The sequence below is a fragment of the Pogona vitticeps genome, chromosome 2, assembly GCF_051106095.1.
Source record: "Pogona vitticeps strain Pit_001003342236 chromosome 2, PviZW2.1, whole genome shotgun sequence".
In the NCBI taxonomy this organism is placed as follows: domain Eukaryota; kingdom Metazoa; phylum Chordata; class Lepidosauria; order Squamata; family Agamidae; genus Pogona; species Pogona vitticeps.
Genome location: NC_135784.1, coordinates 65,283,460 through 65,301,224, shown reverse-complemented (window position 1 = coordinate 65,301,224; position 17,765 = coordinate 65,283,460). Strand labels below are relative to the sequence as shown.

General features: G+C 41.7%; 1 protein-coding gene across 1 annotated transcript in view; it reads right to left on the bottom strand.

Moving 5' to 3' along the window:
- The window catches only part of DENND6A (DENN domain containing 6A), a 40,536-nt gene extending 32,355 nt beyond the window's left edge, over positions 1 to 8,181 (bottom strand). The window contains exon 1 of the mRNA XM_072989606.2: positions 7,854 to 8,181. Coding sequence (XP_072845707.2) covers positions 7,854 to 8,054 — 201 coding nt within the window. The 5' untranslated portion in view covers positions 8,055 to 8,181. The remainder of the gene's footprint in view (positions 1 to 7,853) is intronic.
- Between the last annotated feature and the right edge of the window lie 9,584 nt (positions 8,182 to 17,765).

The window sequence follows — 17,765 nt, the reverse complement described above, 5'->3', positions numbered from 1 at the left end:
AATTTGATAATTGTAAGTTCTATGAAGTGCTAGGCACTCGCTTGCATGCATTTTAATTATTCTCATATGGTGATGGTTATACTGTATTTGTAATCAGCAGTTATAATCCACAAACTTCACAAACAATACATATCACACTTTAGATTATTTGCATCCATCCATCCAAGGCGTTTTTTCTGACCAATGGTCCCTAAACTTCATCCTGTTGAATATTTATAAGAATTTGCAAAATTCAAGCCCAGTCTGATACAGAACAGTAGCAACAACATGTTGGAAACTTCTGGAACAAACCCCACTACTTAAGTAATATTTGATTTTTACGGAAAGCTCTTTCCTCCTGCATACATTATCCACAGTAAAGATCAATGTATCAGAATGCCTTGCTCTTGTAAATAATACCTGAAACATAAATAATTCTTAGGAACCATTGTGGTGCCTGGAACATACATCTCTCAGAGATACGACACATTCCTGCAACTTTTAATTTTAGGCACATGCAAGTCTTTCCTTATAAATTACCTGTTCACTGATCATGTAAATACAGGATGTTAATTATTGTGCTGTATTTACTCAACGAGTATATTGTACTGCATATTTGTGCACTGCCCATTTTATTTTGTTATATGCTACTTGAACATTTTCAAATCCGGGAGAGTATTCAGGCAACTTGAACCAGATGAACTGTATGTTATAGCTAATTTAGCCTTTCTCATATTGTGATTTACTTTCAACTGATGCTATGCCATCCTTACGGCAACTCATGGTTTTGATTGTAACATGCCATAAAGAACACTGGGCTTGCACATACCTCCTTTCCTCTACTCTCCCTGCACTGCAAGGAAAAAAAGAGTTTTCTTGAACTATACTTTCAAATTACTTAATATCAAACAATTATGAAAATGTCATTTTCAAAGTTAGCTTTTAATTAACCATTAAGTAATGTTAACTATAAATCCTGGTTGGGACAGCCATAGCTTTATCGAGTAAAAACTGAAGCAAGAGATTGCGTTCCCCATGCGTCCCTTGCTTGTTTCACCAAACAAAGGCTCGCGCCACAAGCTGTTCACCTGCCACCAGTGGTTCACAACTTTCAATGTTAATAACAGAGGTCCAGACAATGTGTCATTTTATATAAAGCAGAAATAAGTTTATTGTAACAAAGAATAAAGGTTAAGCCAACATCGTTTGCTGTGAACTTAATGGTCTTCATCGGTTCACTACACATCAGCCCTTGCTTAGCAATCTGTCTCCTTCACAAATCCACATCCACCATCCTCCAGTCTCCTCCTCATGCTGAGACCCTTACATCTCGTGACTCCGCCTCTCTAGCACTCTCATTGGTACATGCAGGTAGCACATTAATATTCATGACCTGGGTGGATGCCACACAAGAGGAGGAAAAGAGAAACACACACAAACCCAAAGACTTCAAGTAGGTTACACACATTGCATAAAATCATCTTCTCTGTCCCAGAATGGGCAAGCCAGAAAACAAACTAAAAAACATAACTAGAAGAGCTTTTCCAGTATAGCACATTCCTGATGAAACAGATTACACTCTCATCACTTCCAAATAATGGCTAGTGTTGCTGGGATGGGAGGGGTATGAAGCCAAATCATCTGGATGGCATCATGCTGGGGAAAGGCAGATCACAGAAGAATAAGTGCATTAAAGCCTCCTCTGTTTTGTCTTCACATGCCAGTTCTCTTCTAAACTCTTTAAACCAGAGGCCCCCCAACCCCCAGTCCGCAGCCCTGTGCCGGTCCATGGCCTGAGCCGGACTGGGCCGCGGAGAGAGAGCTCCCACCCCATCCCCGCACACACTCACCCCCCTCACAGCCTGTTTGCGCCTGTGTGCAACCGCACAAGCACCCGCACGAGCGCTGCGCTGCCCTTTGCGCAAGAGCACACATGCCCACATGAGCACTGCGCCACCCTTTGCGCATGCGCACAAGCACATACACACATGCCTTCACGCATGCACACGAGTGCAGGGGAGTGCCCCGCCTCCCCCGGCCAGTCCGCGGGGCTTAAAAGGTTGGGGACCGCTGCTTTAAACAATACTTGGCCATAACGCCTCAGGTCAGGTAACAATGGTTGGTGCCCCCTTCCAATAAATGTTTTGCAAATCCTTTCAAACCATGTTTACACATCATAATTTAGACACTGCTTTAGAGATAAGTTTGCTTGATTCACATATCACAGCTAATACTAGAACAGAAGTAAGGGAGGGACACACAGTAAAAGTGGAAGCATACAAGCAAGACCTAGTATACTAGCGTCAGACTAACTCTCAGGAGACTTATGCTCAAATTCCCATTTAGTCGTGGAACCTCATGGGGGTGGCAATGGCAAACCATTCCCTGAACATCTCTCTCACCTTCAGAACTCTGTTAGGGTTATCATCTGTTCAGAGCAACTTGATGGCATATGACATAACAAACACAAGCACACAGCATATTTCAGTCCTCCAAAATTTGAAAGAATGTCCGAAGTGAGCCATGGATTTTACCGCATTTTAATATTCCAGTGAGGATAACTATTGAAAAGAATTTTATTTTACAAATAAGGTTCTCATTACATGATATACTATTATTCTACGAAATCCTAGATAAAGAACCAGATGTATCTATGCCAGCTACAGCTAAATGTATTTACTTTGAAAACTGACAGCTCCCTATTTTAACAAAGAGATCTAACAAGAATCCAGCATATAAAGGAAATATCACTGTGCAAAACATCTGAATCTTTAAAGAGCTAACAACTAACTACTTTAGTGGAAAGAAAGTTAAACCACTAAGTAGATAAGTAAACAGTCACCATGTAATATGCATGATTATTTGCTAAAATGCATGTGTCAACTATTTACAGTGCGTTTAAATTTTACATTTAAACAGTTTGAGGGAATTACATGTCATTTTCAGAAAATTTTGTGATTCAAAATTTTCCAGAAAAGAACACTCACATATGAAACTACAGGTATTAACCAGTAATCTATTTCATCAAAATGCTCACACAGTCATTCGTAACGTGAGCACTTTAATAGTTTCTCTGCTTGCATTCCAAAGCATCCAGACCTTTGTAGTACTAGCAAATGTCACAATTTCCTCAGTGGCAATCCCAATTTGCACCATGGTGAGCAGACACCCCTGCCTTACTATGGCAGCACAGCTGTGCCTTCCACTAGTATTTAGCTGAATATCCCATTATCCTGTACTGTACACGTAAAATCTTCATATCTACTGTCATGTGTGAAAATCCAACACCTAGATCTGTAGTTATAGAGAAAAAAAAAAGCAGAACAGAACCATTTTTTTAAAGATACCCATTCTAGTAAATATACTGTACATGTGGGATACAACCTCAGTTTTAACTGCACAATGCTGCCTCACTTAATGGCGATAATCCGTTCCAGGAAAATCGCTGTTAAGTGAAAATGTCGTAAAGTAAAAATTGAAAGTTCATTAAAACACACTGAAAACCGTTCAATGCGTTCCAATGGGCTAAAAACTCACTGTCCAGCGAAGATCCTCCATACGGCGGCCATTTCCGGTGCCTGTATAGCGAGGAATCCGTCTCTAAACACAGCGGGGAGCCATTTTAATTATCTGGCGGTCATTTTGAAACCGCCGATCAGCTGTTAAAAAAACATCATTTTGCGAAGAATCGGTTCCCGAAGCAGGGAACCGATCATCACAAAGCGAAAAAACCCTATTTAGACCATCATTTTGCGATCGCAAAAGCGATTGCAAAAACGTCGTCGTGAAGCTGATTCATCGTAATGCAGGGCAATCGTAAAGCAGGGCACGACTGTACATATGAGGAAAGTTTATACATTAACTTTTCTACAATAAAATTGCAGTGAAAAGATCCATACACTTAACAGTTTTGTTATTCCAATTAATACAGGAATATACTTTTCTAAATATGTATGAATTATAAGTAACCTGTTACAATTTATAGAGGAAAGAATGATTCTACAGGGATCCCCCAGCTGCCCCTGTTCTCCTTTAAAAAATACTCTGAAGTTTGGCGGCAGCAGGTAAGGCAGGGATACTGAGAATCACTGTTCCTCTCTCGTTTTTGAAAAGGGAATTCAACAGGATCCTATCCCCCTCCCCCATAAGTGACAGGAGCCCTTTCAATTGTGGATGGACAGCTCTGAATCCAACCTATTGTGTATATACAGTATGTCCATATACAGAAACCTTGCTCTTGCCCACAAAGAATGATACAAAACTGTTTCATATAGGATGTCATTTAAATATTTTACTGACTTGGTGCTAAAAATTTGCAATTCCCTCCCGTTAAGAGATGAAAAGCTGCTTATCAGGCATCCCTCAGTTTGAACTGCATTTTTTAGAACAATGGTCTTAAGCAAACGACTACCACTAAGCTACAATTCCCCCGTACAGTATCTCCAATATGACCAATATGATCTTTCCCAAGCAGAGGGCTGAGCTTTGCACACCTCCCAAGGACCATATAAATGTTTCTCTGAGGTGGGAATCCATGGAAATGTCATTCTCTCTAAACACTGTCTGTCTCTACCATATGACTGGATAAACACGCATTACTTTCAGGCCTGTCCATAACTATGAGAGGCAGAGTACAGTGTTAGGCTTCTGCTTTTCACAAAGAAACAGGCAGTGATGATCTCCTCACTCCACTCCACTCTCATGTGCCTCAAACTCAGCTCTGAATTAGACAGTTTTCAAGTGACACAGAGATGAAGGCCAACAGGTAGAGACAAGAAGTTCCATCACAGTGGTGTCCTAGCACTGACGCAGTACTGGATTTAGCCCAATGCACAACATTTGGCATACTTATTAATTTACTGCATTTATATCTCCACCTACTATTGTAGTCCAAGGAAATAGAATGGATCCATGCAATTCTCCCCTTTAAAAAAAATTATCACTACAACCCTATATGGGAGGTTAGGCTGAGCCAGGGAGTGGGGTTATGTAAAGGCTACTCGGTGACCTTCACAACTGGCCAGGGATTTGAATCCTGATTTCATATATTCAGATGTGACATTAGCCACTCTTATCATACTAAGGAAACTGACACAACAGCAGGCTCCAATGAGAGAAGGGAAACACTTATTTACTTTCCTATGGAAGACTACAGAAAACAGCCTGTTTCGTGGATAGATTTGGTCTTCGGAAATGTAATGCACAGTCACAAGACACTCACAAGTTTTTCATATTAGTTCATCATATTTAGTAGGCTCATGTCAGAATTCTGCACACTCTGAACAACTTTCAAGAGCTAGAACAATATTCAATACTGAATGACCATTTTTTACTAGATATCTTCCCTTTAAAGTGAAAAATCTGAGGCCAACTATAATTTCTTAAGTATGCCTCGTACATATCTGGAGTTCAGAACCAGTAGCGTCTGCATGAGAATGTCCTTCATTTCTAGTCTGCTGATATAATGATAAAGTGCCACAGATTACCATGGGAAAATTCCATGCCAGTATGATAGATTAGGTCACAGAGACTGTATGGCCTATAAATTACTCTCATGGGTAATGTAAAGGGGGGAGGGTGGGCAGAAACAGAATGTGTGAAACAAAAAGACATACAGTATGTGGACAGCAAGGTCAGATGTGTATTGCAAAGAAACCTAACCCCAACTGAAATCGCTGCACAGCATAGACTGATTCACTGCCCTATTTTCCTTCATGGTCTGTAACAAATAAAAAACACAGATTGGTATCCTTTTCATTCTTCCCAACATATCCTTCCGTCTGCTATACAAATCATAGGTTGGTTTAGCTGTAATAAACTCCAGCTCATGCCACATAACACTGGCTTTTTAAAATATTTATTTAAATCACTTATACTCAAGCGGTACTTTAGTCCAATCAAAATGGCTTACAAAAGTTAATTTGTTTCATTCAAACCTAATTTCCAAAAACACTACAGTATCTCTAATTAATTTACTCCACAATTCAGCTGCAATGTTTTAATCTAGATTTGTTTCTCTTCCATCTTTGATCCACTCTGATCCATGAACGCTATTCAGACTTGTGTCTTCTTCAGGCCTTTTTTTCTGCAGTAAACACGGAGAGTGTGGAGACACATATCTGCAGACATAAGTAATGATATGGGAAAGAATCATGGCCATCTGCAAGCTGCTGCCCCTGCACTTTTTGTATCAGAAGATTTGATACATATCACTTTCAAATTTTCAGGCCTGCTGTACTCCTATAATGCTACATCAACTGTAGATGTTATGTTGATTCAGGAAGGAATCTCATTGTGGGGCCTTGTACCAGTCAAGTCACCCTAACTCTCAGGTTAACTTTAATGACAGGGATGTTAAAATACTATTAAGTAACTCTACAAGTCACATTGAGCACCTTACAGGAAGAATGAGAAGCATGGTTAATACACAGTCATGATCCCTAAATTATCAGAATACATTCTCAGCTCTGTTCTATATATTTAGACAGAGCAGGATAATTAAATTTAGGATTAACTACTTATGTATTAAATTGTATCTGACCTAATGCTCGAATCTGCAACTAGGGGATCACTACACACAAAAGACCAGCTAATGACACCCATCAACCACAGGAACAGATAATCTCTTCCCCTTAGCACAACAATACACCCACAACAATACACACTAATCACCCATCTACAGAAAAAGACAAAAGCTTATATCACAGCCATAAATACTGCACTCCCAAGCCAACTACACCAGAGCACAGGTTGCTGTCCTCTGAAGATGCTGGCCACAGAGACTGGCGAAAGGTCAGGAAGAACAACCTTCAGAACACGGCCAAAGAGCCCGAAAAACCCACAACAACCATTAGATCCCGGCCGTGAAAGCCTTCGAGAATATATTAATAAGTTTATGTTACAATTCATTGGCCGGAATCTTCTTGCTTAGTGCAGTACAGTACAGTATGCTAAAGCATGCTACAGCCAGAGTCGGCTCATTTGAATCAATGAAATTTATGGAGGAGTTGGCTTGCCAAAGCCCCAGGAGTTCAACCAGCCCTACTCTAAGGAGACACTACCCTAAGCAACAGGATTTCAACCATCAATCTGAAAACGTCAAAGTGAAAGATAATGTGGGTGAGAGGACCAGGTGGAGCAGTGTCTTCTCAGGCAATTTTTAGGACCTTTTCTTACAAGACCGTTTTTGTTTGTTTTTACTATCAATTTCTCGATGAAGTAAGTGGCCCTCACTGCTAATCACCGCCTTTTCCGTTTTCGAAACGAGGCGACTTCTCTCCTCGGAACCGCCGCGCCTTTGCAAACGGCAGCTGAACAAGCAAGCAAGCAAGCGAGCAAGGGCCCCGGCGGAGCCTCCTCCTCCTCCTCCTTCCCGCCACGGGCTGCGGATTCGGAAAGGCGGCGTCCCCTGGGTCTGCCCTGCTTGTCTTCCCACGGAGGGAAACAAAGGGAGGAAGCGAAGCCCCCCTCACCGCCGAGAGCAGATACAGTATGTGCGGCTGTCATCCAGGTCCTGCCAGGCCGACCGATAGCTTGGCGGCGCCCCCTTGCATCCAAGCGCAAGCACCCTGGGCGAGAAACCCACACAGGGGACCAAGGGACCAAGCCGGCTCCGTCCACTCGCCCAGGCGGATGCCCCGAAGGTCTCTCGGCTCCATCCCAGGCCCCGCGCGCCCCAAAAGTTAGGGGAAGCGGCTGCCTTGTGTGGAGAGAGAGAGAGAGCAGAAAGCAGAGCTCCCCCTCCTCAACCTCACTGACTTTCCTGCCCCGCTGCGAAGCGGGAGCGGTGGCGCCGGAGGACATCCCGCCGGGCCCTCGGAGGGGCTCCCCCGGGCGGGCTGCCCGACCTGGCCCTCGGGGGACCTCCCGCTCACCTCCACAGCCTGCCCCAGCTCCAGGTCGAAGCCCACCACGCACACGCAGTGCAACCAGGCCGAGAAGCGGTCCCAGGGCAGCAGCGGCGACGTCGGCGGCGGCGGCAAACCCCGGCCGGGCGCGCACTCCTCGGGCTCCTCCGCCTCCGGGGAACCGGCCAGCTTCGCGCTTCCGCCTTCGACCGGCTTCCTCGTAGACATGGCGAGCGACCGGGCTGCAGCCGCCGCTCCCGCCGCCGCCGCCCGGCCGCCGGAATTCCTCCTCGCCTTGAGCCGCTGGTCGAGCCGGTTCTGGCCCCAACCCGGAGGAAGGAAAGACCACGTGACACATTTCTCTAGGGCCCGCGCCGTCACCTCACCCCCCCAACTCCCGCTGTGGGAAAATCCACAGCATCCCGAGAGGAGGGAGACGGAAGAGTCCAAGCGGGGAGTGGAGGGGGGGTGTAGAGAGACAAAGCGAGGAGTGCTGGGAGAAGGGAGCCAAAGCTGCAGGCCAGGACGGTGCAATATAGAAAACTTAACCGAAAGAGTCTCGCCGGACTTTCTCCGCTGCGGCTAAAGAGTGTGATAGTACTGGAAGATGTGGGGGGGGGGGAAGAGAGAGAGAGGGATCATGTCTGCTCGACTCTTGTCACTGGCCTGTTCGGACTCAGAGGACTTCCTGCCGCTTCTCCTCTTACGTAAAGAACACAGCTTTTAAAAAAAACATCTCGGGATAAGCCTGGGAAGGTTTTGAAGGTCGTGGCTTTTGGCCCAGCCCTCTGCACCGAGGAAAGACTTGCTTGTCATCGTCTAAAATAATGTCAATACAGTACATTATGTCAAGAATTGCACTCTATTATAGCTGCATAGTCTGGACCATAAAGAAGGTTGACCACCGGAGAATTGATGCTTTTGAATTGTGGTGCTGGAGGAGACACTTGAGAGTCCCCTGGACTGCAACCTATTCATTTTGAAGTGAATCAACCCTGAGTGCTCCAATACTTTGGCCATCTCATGAGAAGAGGACTCCCTGGAAAAGACCCTGATATTGGGAAAGTGTGAGGGCAAGAGGAGAAGGGGATGACAGAGGATGAGATGGTTGGACGGTGTCATTGAAGCTATCAACATGAATTTGACCAAACTCCAGGAGCCAGTGGAAGACAGGAGGGCCTGGCGTGCTCTTGTCCATGGGGTCACAAAGAGTTGGACATGACTTAACGACTAAACAACAACAACAAATGACTGCATGGTAGCAGAGCAAACCAACATTCTGCAAGACAATTCTAAAAATGGGGGCAACCCAAACAAAAAAATCAACTTTAAACTGGACTTCGGATCCACATGAAATTTGGCACACATGTCACAGACAATATGGTCTTGATGTACCATATTTGGAGAAGCTTGGGCAAAAGTTTTTTGAGTTACAATTCCCTCATAGGACCATGTCCCTCATGGTCTCCCTCATAGAAACAAGCTACCGTAAATATCTCCAGATTTAACATAGCTATACAAATTGAGAAGACCAGTCTTGCTTATCTGGAAAGATAACGGTTTGTCTCATCCACTTTTTTTTAATTGGGGAAGAATCCAGGCTATAGAGTCTGAAATATTGATCCTCAAAAGACAAGGAGTATTTTTAAATTAAAAAAAAAATAACAGGCTTGCTTTTAAAGGAAGTAATGGAGTAACAGTCTTCCAGAAAGGGACATTTTACCAGTTATCTCCAGGGAATTGGAAGTTGAGTCATGGCAACTGGACTTCTTATTAGGTTGAAACGTTTCACTACTCATCCAAGTAGATTCTTCTACTTGGATGAGTAGTAAAACGTTTCAACCTAATAAAAAAAAGTCCAGTTTCCATGACTCACCTTCCAGATAACATCATCTGGATGGCTGAGAATCTTCACAGATATAGTTTTGTAAGGCATATTCAAAGCATTTATGAATTACAAAAGCACAGAGGAGTTATGTTTTTCCCAGTCCTGAGTGCTTCCAGTAATCATTCTCATGATTTCTGAAACAAGCCTCCCAACACATGTCTTCAAAGGGGAAATCTAAACATTTGACCTAGTTAGTCAGGACCCAATTAGCTGACTTTCAGGAGGATAACTTTTTAACTCTTTCTTGAACAAATAGGCATTTGTGCTGGCAAAGGGGATTCTGTGCCTGGTTGTAATAATATTTTAAAATATATTTTAAAAAAACAGAGAATATATATTCTCAATTGTTTAAACTGTGAAATTGCTGTTTTTTTGTTTTGTGGCTGGGAATGGTCTTCCGCGGTGTTAATTGAACTTTGGTGCATGTATCCTGTAATTAGTTTCAACCATTCCATTCATCAGTATATAACTGCCTGGTAATTAATCTCCAATTATGTTATGAGCCATCAAGTCACTTCTCATGTGTGGTGACTATATGAGTTAATTACCTACAAAATGTCTTATAATTAATAGCTCTACTCACATCTTTCTGATCAATAACATCTCATATTAGGCTGTTTTCCATACTGCCCTTCACTTCCTAGCAATATTATCTTTTTCAGTAAGTTCTGCTTAGGCAGTGGCATAGCATGGGTTGCCAGCACCTGGGGCAAGGTAAGAATTGTGCTCCCTAACCTGTGGACCATTAGCACTCCCTCCTAGCAGTCCAGTATTTAACCCCTTACCCCCAAGCACCTGTGTTGGATTTTAAGAAAATGCCGATGTAATTAAAAAAATGCATTTAATGCTAGTATACTCAAATTTATTTAAAAACACCTAGTTTTAATTTGTGGATTTTTTTCAAAACAGTATTGAAATCTACATTGAAATATCTCTCTCAATTTACAGTATTGCTAGGTTACTCAATCTTTTGTGGTTCATTGTAGGTCTCTGATACTTTCTCATTTAAGTTTTGAGAAACTTCTTTCACAACTGTCAGTTAAAAAGATTCTTAATGTTGCAACAAAGTTAATCAAACTTTTTTTCCAGTTTTCACTTTAACACTGACCAAAGCAAATCTAAAGCTGTCCATTTAGCAATCCGCTTACTGGGATTCACTTCCTCATATGAGAAAATATGGTGCCAAAGGTGATTTATTTCGGCAATCATACCTGCAACATTCAGCTCTATATACTGTACTTAGCATATGTGTGCTGAATTTGCTAATTGATAAAATCGTCTTTTTCAGTATCAAACAATCTCTGGATCTGCAGGAAAGCAAATAGTTGGTGAAGCGTATTTATCTGTACTCGTCATTTTGGAAGTTGTGCCTTACGCTGATCAATTGCTTCCAGGTTTTCTCTATGTGTTTCTTGTACTAATGTCAAGCCAGCATCACAACTCTGCTCACTCTTCTTACATCTTCCAGCTCTTCTCTCTGTGAAAAAGTTTTATGTTTTGCACATCTGCAGAGCTTTCCCAGTTAACTTGGACACTAGGCAGTCTCAAAATAGAGCCAAAGCCTTCAAATTTTGCACACATTGATCAAGTGCAAGTCTTTCTTGCTGCAGATAGCACTGCCATTCACAGTGTCACCAAACAGGAGAAAATTCTAGAAGCTAACTCCTTTTTTCATCAGTTAAGCACTTCTTACCTAAGCACAAAGCAATTGTCAGATCTCTTTTTCAACAAGTGTGAATAGTATCCTGTAGACAATCTTGACTGCTGCTGTCAACATTCAGACTGCCCTTTGCTATGTATAGTTTGGCATCCTTTTTCCTGCTGGCAATGTGGGCGTGATATAGAGGGCCATTTCCTGGCATTTTGAATCATAGATACAGAAGCACAATATCTCACATTCACAAACCATAGGTTTTTAAAATAATTTAATTTTGATAAATCGAGAATAACTGCAGTATGGCACATGCATGATTCACAAGTACTGAAATTGGCAGTTATTTACTTAAGAGCATTTTACTCATCCCTTGAGGGACTCTTCCCTGCACAGGATACAGAATTTAAAAAAATACACACAGAGGAATGCATTTTATAACTGTCTAAGCTTCCTGAGTGGCTTATTGTGGAGTCGTGGAAAGTCCATTTTAGGTATGGATTTGGGAAACCATAATTTCTGCAAAATGATGTGTTGTTGCTGTTTAGTCGTTAAGTCGTGTCCAACTCTTCGTGACTCCATGGACCAGAGCATGCCAGGCCCCCTTGTCTTCCACTGCCTTCACATGAGTTTGGTCAAATTCATGTTGGTAGCTTCGGTGACAATGTCCAACCATTTCGTCCTCTGTTGTCCCCTTCTCCTCAAGCCTTCACTCTTTCCCAATTTCCAGGGAGTTTTCTCTTCTCATGAGATGGCCAAAATATTGAAACCTCGGCTTCAGGATCTGTCCTTCCAGTGAGCACTCAGGGTTGATTTCTTTCAGAATGGATAGGTTTTATCTGCTTGCAGTCCATTCACAAAGTGTCAAGAGCCTCCTCCAGCACCACAATTCAAAAGCCTCAGTTCTTCAGCGGTCAGCTTTCTTTATGGTCAAACTCTCACTTCCATACATCACTACTGGAAAAACCATAGCTTTGACTATGCGGACCTTTGTCAACAAGGTGGTGCCTCTGCTTTTTAAGATGCTGTCGAGGTTTGTCATCGCTTTCCTCCCAAGAAGCAGAAGTCTTTTGATTTTGTGGCTGCTGTCACATCTGCAGTGATCATGGAGCCTAAGAAAGTTAAATCTATCACTGCCACTGTATCTTCCCCTTCTATTTGCCAGGAGGTGATGGGACCGGTGGCCATGATCTTAGTTTTTTTGATGTTGAGTTTCAAACCATTTTTTGCACTCTCCTCTTTCACCCTCATTAAGAGGTTCTTTAATTCCTCCTCACTTTCTGTCATCAGAGTGGTATCATCTGCATATCTGAGGTTGTTGATATTTCTTCCGGCAATCTTAATTCCCGCTTGGTATTCTTCCAGCCCAGCATTTCGCATGATGTATTCTACATATAAATTAAATAAGCCAGGGGACAATATACAGCTTTGTTGTACTCCTTTCCCAATTTTGAACCAATCAGTTGTTCCATATCCAGTCCTCATTGGATAGCCAATTTGCTTTCTTGCATTTCCTTTTCTTTGGGATGGTTTTTGTTGCTGCCTCCTGTAAAATGTACAAAGACAAACAGGCCACAAATCACACACCTTCTTGTGCCTGTATACAAATGCCAGGAGTATGGGAAACAAGAAGAACTGGAAATTTTAATTCAGGAGGGGAAGTATGACTTGATAGGAATAACTGAAACTTGGTGGGATGACTCCCACGGCTGGAATACAGCAATTGAGGGATATAAACTGATCAAATAGAACAGAGAGAATAAAAAGGGAGGTGGAGTTGCAGTATATGTCAAATATGCACATTCCTGCACAGAAATACAAGAGGAGGAGAGTGACTGTCCCATCAAGAGCATCTGGATCAATCAAGTTGGGGCAAAAAAAGGGAACTTGGTAGTTGGAGTTTACTACCGACTGCCCAACCAAAGAAAGGAAGTGGATGAAACAAATTACAGGGTTTTCAAAGAGTGATGGGAGAGTTCTATTATCCAGATATATGTTGGGAGGCAATTTCTACCAAGTATGGCCCTTCCAAGAAATTCCTGGCTTGTGTGGCTTATAATTTTCTTCTACAAAAGGTGGAGAAAGAAACTAGAGGATTTGCTATCCTTGACTACATGATTCTCACCAACAGAGGTGACTTGTTGGAGGAAGTGGCAGTAAGGGGAACTCTAGGTGAGAGTGACCATGTCCTTCTAGAGTTCTTGATTTCAAAGGAAACGAAAGCAGAGTGTAGCCACACAGTCTGCTGGACTAAAAAAAAACTGGTTATATAATAATCTCAGGACAAGGATAAGTAAGTAAGGCCCCATGGCAGGAGAGCCTAACAAGGAAAGGAGTCCAAGAAGGGTGGGAGCTTCTAAAAAAATAAATTCTAAAGGCACAACTACAAACAACACCAACAAGAAAAAAAGATGAGAGGTGGCAAAAAAGGCCAGTGTGTCTTCACAAAAAGCTCAGGGAGAACCTAAAAACCAAAAAAGACATGCACAGGAAATGGAAAGAAGGCCAGGCCACCAAGGATGAGTACAGACAAGCAGCAAAGAAATGCAGGGATGGCATTAAGAGGGCAGAAGCTGAGAATGAGCTGAGGTTAGCTAGAGACACCAAAAGCAATTTAAAAAACACGCTTCAGGTATTTATTACATTTATAGCTCACCCATCTAGTCGTACCGACAGGTATTTGAGTAGCAAAAGACAAACAAAAGACATAGTGGCACAGCTCCGCAATGGAGATGGAAAAATGATAACAAAGGACAAAGAAAAGCCAGAGGTGCTCAATTCCTACTTTAGTTCAGTCTTCTCTCATAAGACAGACTATGAACACTCAAACAAATTGAAAGTGCAAGTGGACGGGACAGGATTGCAGCTGGAGATAGATAAACAAAAAGTCAAGGACTACCTTACCACCTTGAATGAGTTCAGTACTCTCCAAATGAACTGCATCTGAGAGTACTGAAACAACTGTCTGAAGAACTCTCAGAACCACTATCCATTATTTTCTTGAAATCATGGGAAATGGGTGAGGTGCCAGAGGATTGGCCAATGTTGTCCCTATCTTCAAAAATGGCAAAAAAGAGAAACCTGGGAACTACAGGCCAGTTAGCCTGACATCAATCCCAGGCACGATTCTGGAACAGATCGTAAAGCGGTAATTGTGTAAGCACCTAAAAAACCAGGCAGTAATAACTAGAAGCCAACACAGATTTGTCAAGAACAATCCTGCCAAACTAATTTGATCTCGTTTTTTGATCAGGTCACCTCCTTGATAGACAGAGGGAATGCTGTTGACTTAGTATATATTGACTTCAGTAAAGCTTTTGACAAAGTGCCCCATGATACCCTGATTAGCCTGTGGGCTGGACAGATCAAGTGTCAGACGGATACACAATTGGCTACAGCACTGGTTCTTAACCTTGGGTTACTCAGGAGTTTTGGACTGCAACTCCCAGAAGCCTTCACCACCAGCTGTGCTGGCTGGGGTTTCTGGGAGTTGTAGTTCAAAAACATCTGAGTAACAAAGGTTAAGAACCATTGGGCTACAGAATCGTACTCAGAGGGTGATGATTAATGGGTCCTTCTCTAACTAGTGGAGGTAACTAGTGGGGTTCCCCAAGGCTCAGTCCTGGGCCCGGTGCTCTTCAATATTTTTATTAATGACTTGGATGAGGGAGTGCAGGGAATGATTGTCAAATTTGCAGTTCATAACAAATTGGAATACAGTAGCTAATACCCTAGACGACAGAAACAAAATTCAAAATGACCTTGATAGGATGGAGCACTGGACTGAAAGCAACAGAATGAAATTCAACAGGGATAAGTGCAAAGTCCTGCACTTCAGAAAAAGAATTACACAATTACAAGATGGGGGATACCTGGCTCAGCAAAACCACAGATGAGAAGGATCTTGGAATTGTCATAGATTACAAGCTAAATATGAGCCAACAGTGTGATGTGGCTACAAAAAAGGCTAATGCTATTTTAGGCTGCATTAACAGAAGTATAGTTTCCAAATCCTATGAGATGCTAGTTCCGCTCTATTCAGCACTGGTTAAGTCTCATCTTGAATATTGTGTCCAATTCTGGGCACCACAATCAAGAAGGATATTAACAAATTGGAACAAGTTCAGAGGAGCGTAACAAGGATGAACAGGGGGCTAGAAACCAAGCCTTATGAGGAAAGGTTGAAAGAAATTGGCATGTTTAGCCTTGAGAAAAGAAGACCAAGGGGTGATATGATAGCACTTTTCAAATATTTAAAAGGCTATCATACAGAGGAGGGGCAAGATCTGTTCTCTATCATCACAGGGTGCAGGACATGAGACAATGGGCTCAACTTACAGGAAGCCAGATTTTGGTTGAATATCAGGAAAAACTTCCTAACTGTTAGAGCAGTACGACAGTAGAACCAGTTACCTTGGGAGTTGATGAGTGCTCCAACATTGGAGGCATTCAAGAAAAACTTAGATAATCATCTGTCAGACATGCTTTGATTGTATTCCTGGATTGAGTAGGGGGTTGGACTTGATGGACTTGTAGGCCCCTTCCAACTTCACTTTTCTATGATTCTATGAGAGTCTACAAAGATATTTTTATCCAGCCATATTTCACAAAACCAATTTTAAATTCTACATTAGCTAATGCAAATTCTACAATCCACATTATAGAATTTACATTTGAAGGTTCAGAGATTACACATATATTGTGGGTATTTAAATTAAAAATAGTTTTTCTTATAATTAAACTTTAAGAAAGACTCCAGAGAATCAAGGGATTGTTTTATATTCACATGTCTTAAATTAAAGATCTTTGGCACATTTCCCATTAACCAAAATATGCATCAGAAAACCCAGGAAATGACTTGCACACCATCCTCTGTTTCATAGTGGCCTCCTTTTCTTCTTGTTGTGGATTAATGGTGCTGGCAACGCAAAACATTCTATAAATATTAATTATGTTCTGATGTTAATTACCTAGATCAAAATTAATTAGATTATGTGTAGTCTTGACTTCATTGTAATGCCTTCAAGCACTCTCTTATACCGTCTTCCTGTGCAGTCTAGAATACTATCACATATTCTACTGACACTTTTACAGAGAAAATAAATAATGCTTTTTAATCTGTATTGTGTTCCTTTTAAACATTGTGACAAAAAGGACGTAAAAAAGAAAGAGAAGATTCTTAATCTCATGTACATTTTAGCCAACGTTAATCTTCTGTTTGAATAACTGAAGTTGGAAATGCAGCAGTATAAAATGAAAACTTCCCGTAGAGGGCTCTTATTCAATATGCACTCAGTACATTTTATTGTAGGAGAATCTTTGGCTACCATGGATTGAGGTCTCACCTGACACCTGCCCTTGCTTGTGGAATGAGCTAATCCAATTTCTGAGGAAGTTCAGTCACTAACAGTACATTTCTTAAACATGTACAGGGATCAGAAGTAAACTGTAGAGTTCAATTGGACTTCGTAGGTGCTTAGGATAGCGGCCTGAACAATGTTCTTCATGCAGCATTCTATATTTTGGTGCAAGAACTGAAGGACAAAATATAAAAAAAGACAATCAGTTTACAGTTGTAAAAGGCAGAGGTTTAGAAAAAATTGGTTTCACCCTGCCTCAGCAGTGTGTCATTCTGCTTCCCATTCCTTTACCACATGCCCCATTCTGACTTATCTCTCCCCCACCCCTCACTTCTACCTCAGTAATCATGCAGCACAGGACTCACCCCTGCGCTTAGCCTAGTATTCACGGTATAGAAATGTAATATTTCTGCACTGCAAATTCCACAATCTCCCACACATTATGGCAAGTGGTAACATAACCTGTCCAGTGATGTAAGTCAGAATATCAGTAGTATCTATGCACGTTTTCATGTTCCTAGTTCTGAGCAGTTTGGTTACCCTCAGGTAAATGTCTCTGGACTGCAGTTCTCACCATCCACTGCCAGCATGGCCTGTGGAGATATCACCTCTCCAGTTATATCAGTTGGGAAATTAATTCTGTTCATTAAAATGTTAATATTTCTTGCTCTGACTATAATGATAAGTGGACAGCAATTTCCAGAATCCTCCAATCATAAATAAAGCAATAGATAACCTATCCAGTTATATACTGTAAGCTGAGACTTCAGTATTATCCATATGAAAATGTGTGTGTCTACTTGTTACATTTTTTGATATCTGATAATTTAAAATTGAAGACTACAAATCCTATAACCTTCTAGATGCAACCCATCCAATTATTTAAGCTGGAACCTCAGTAATGTTATGTATTTAGTTCTTGCCACGCTCGAGATCATTGGGGATAAACAAATTAAAAGTTTCTGTTTTATTTGTAAGCTAATAAGGATATATTCACTGACAATTGGAAATGCTTTTGTATGAGAAAGGATCTTGATTCT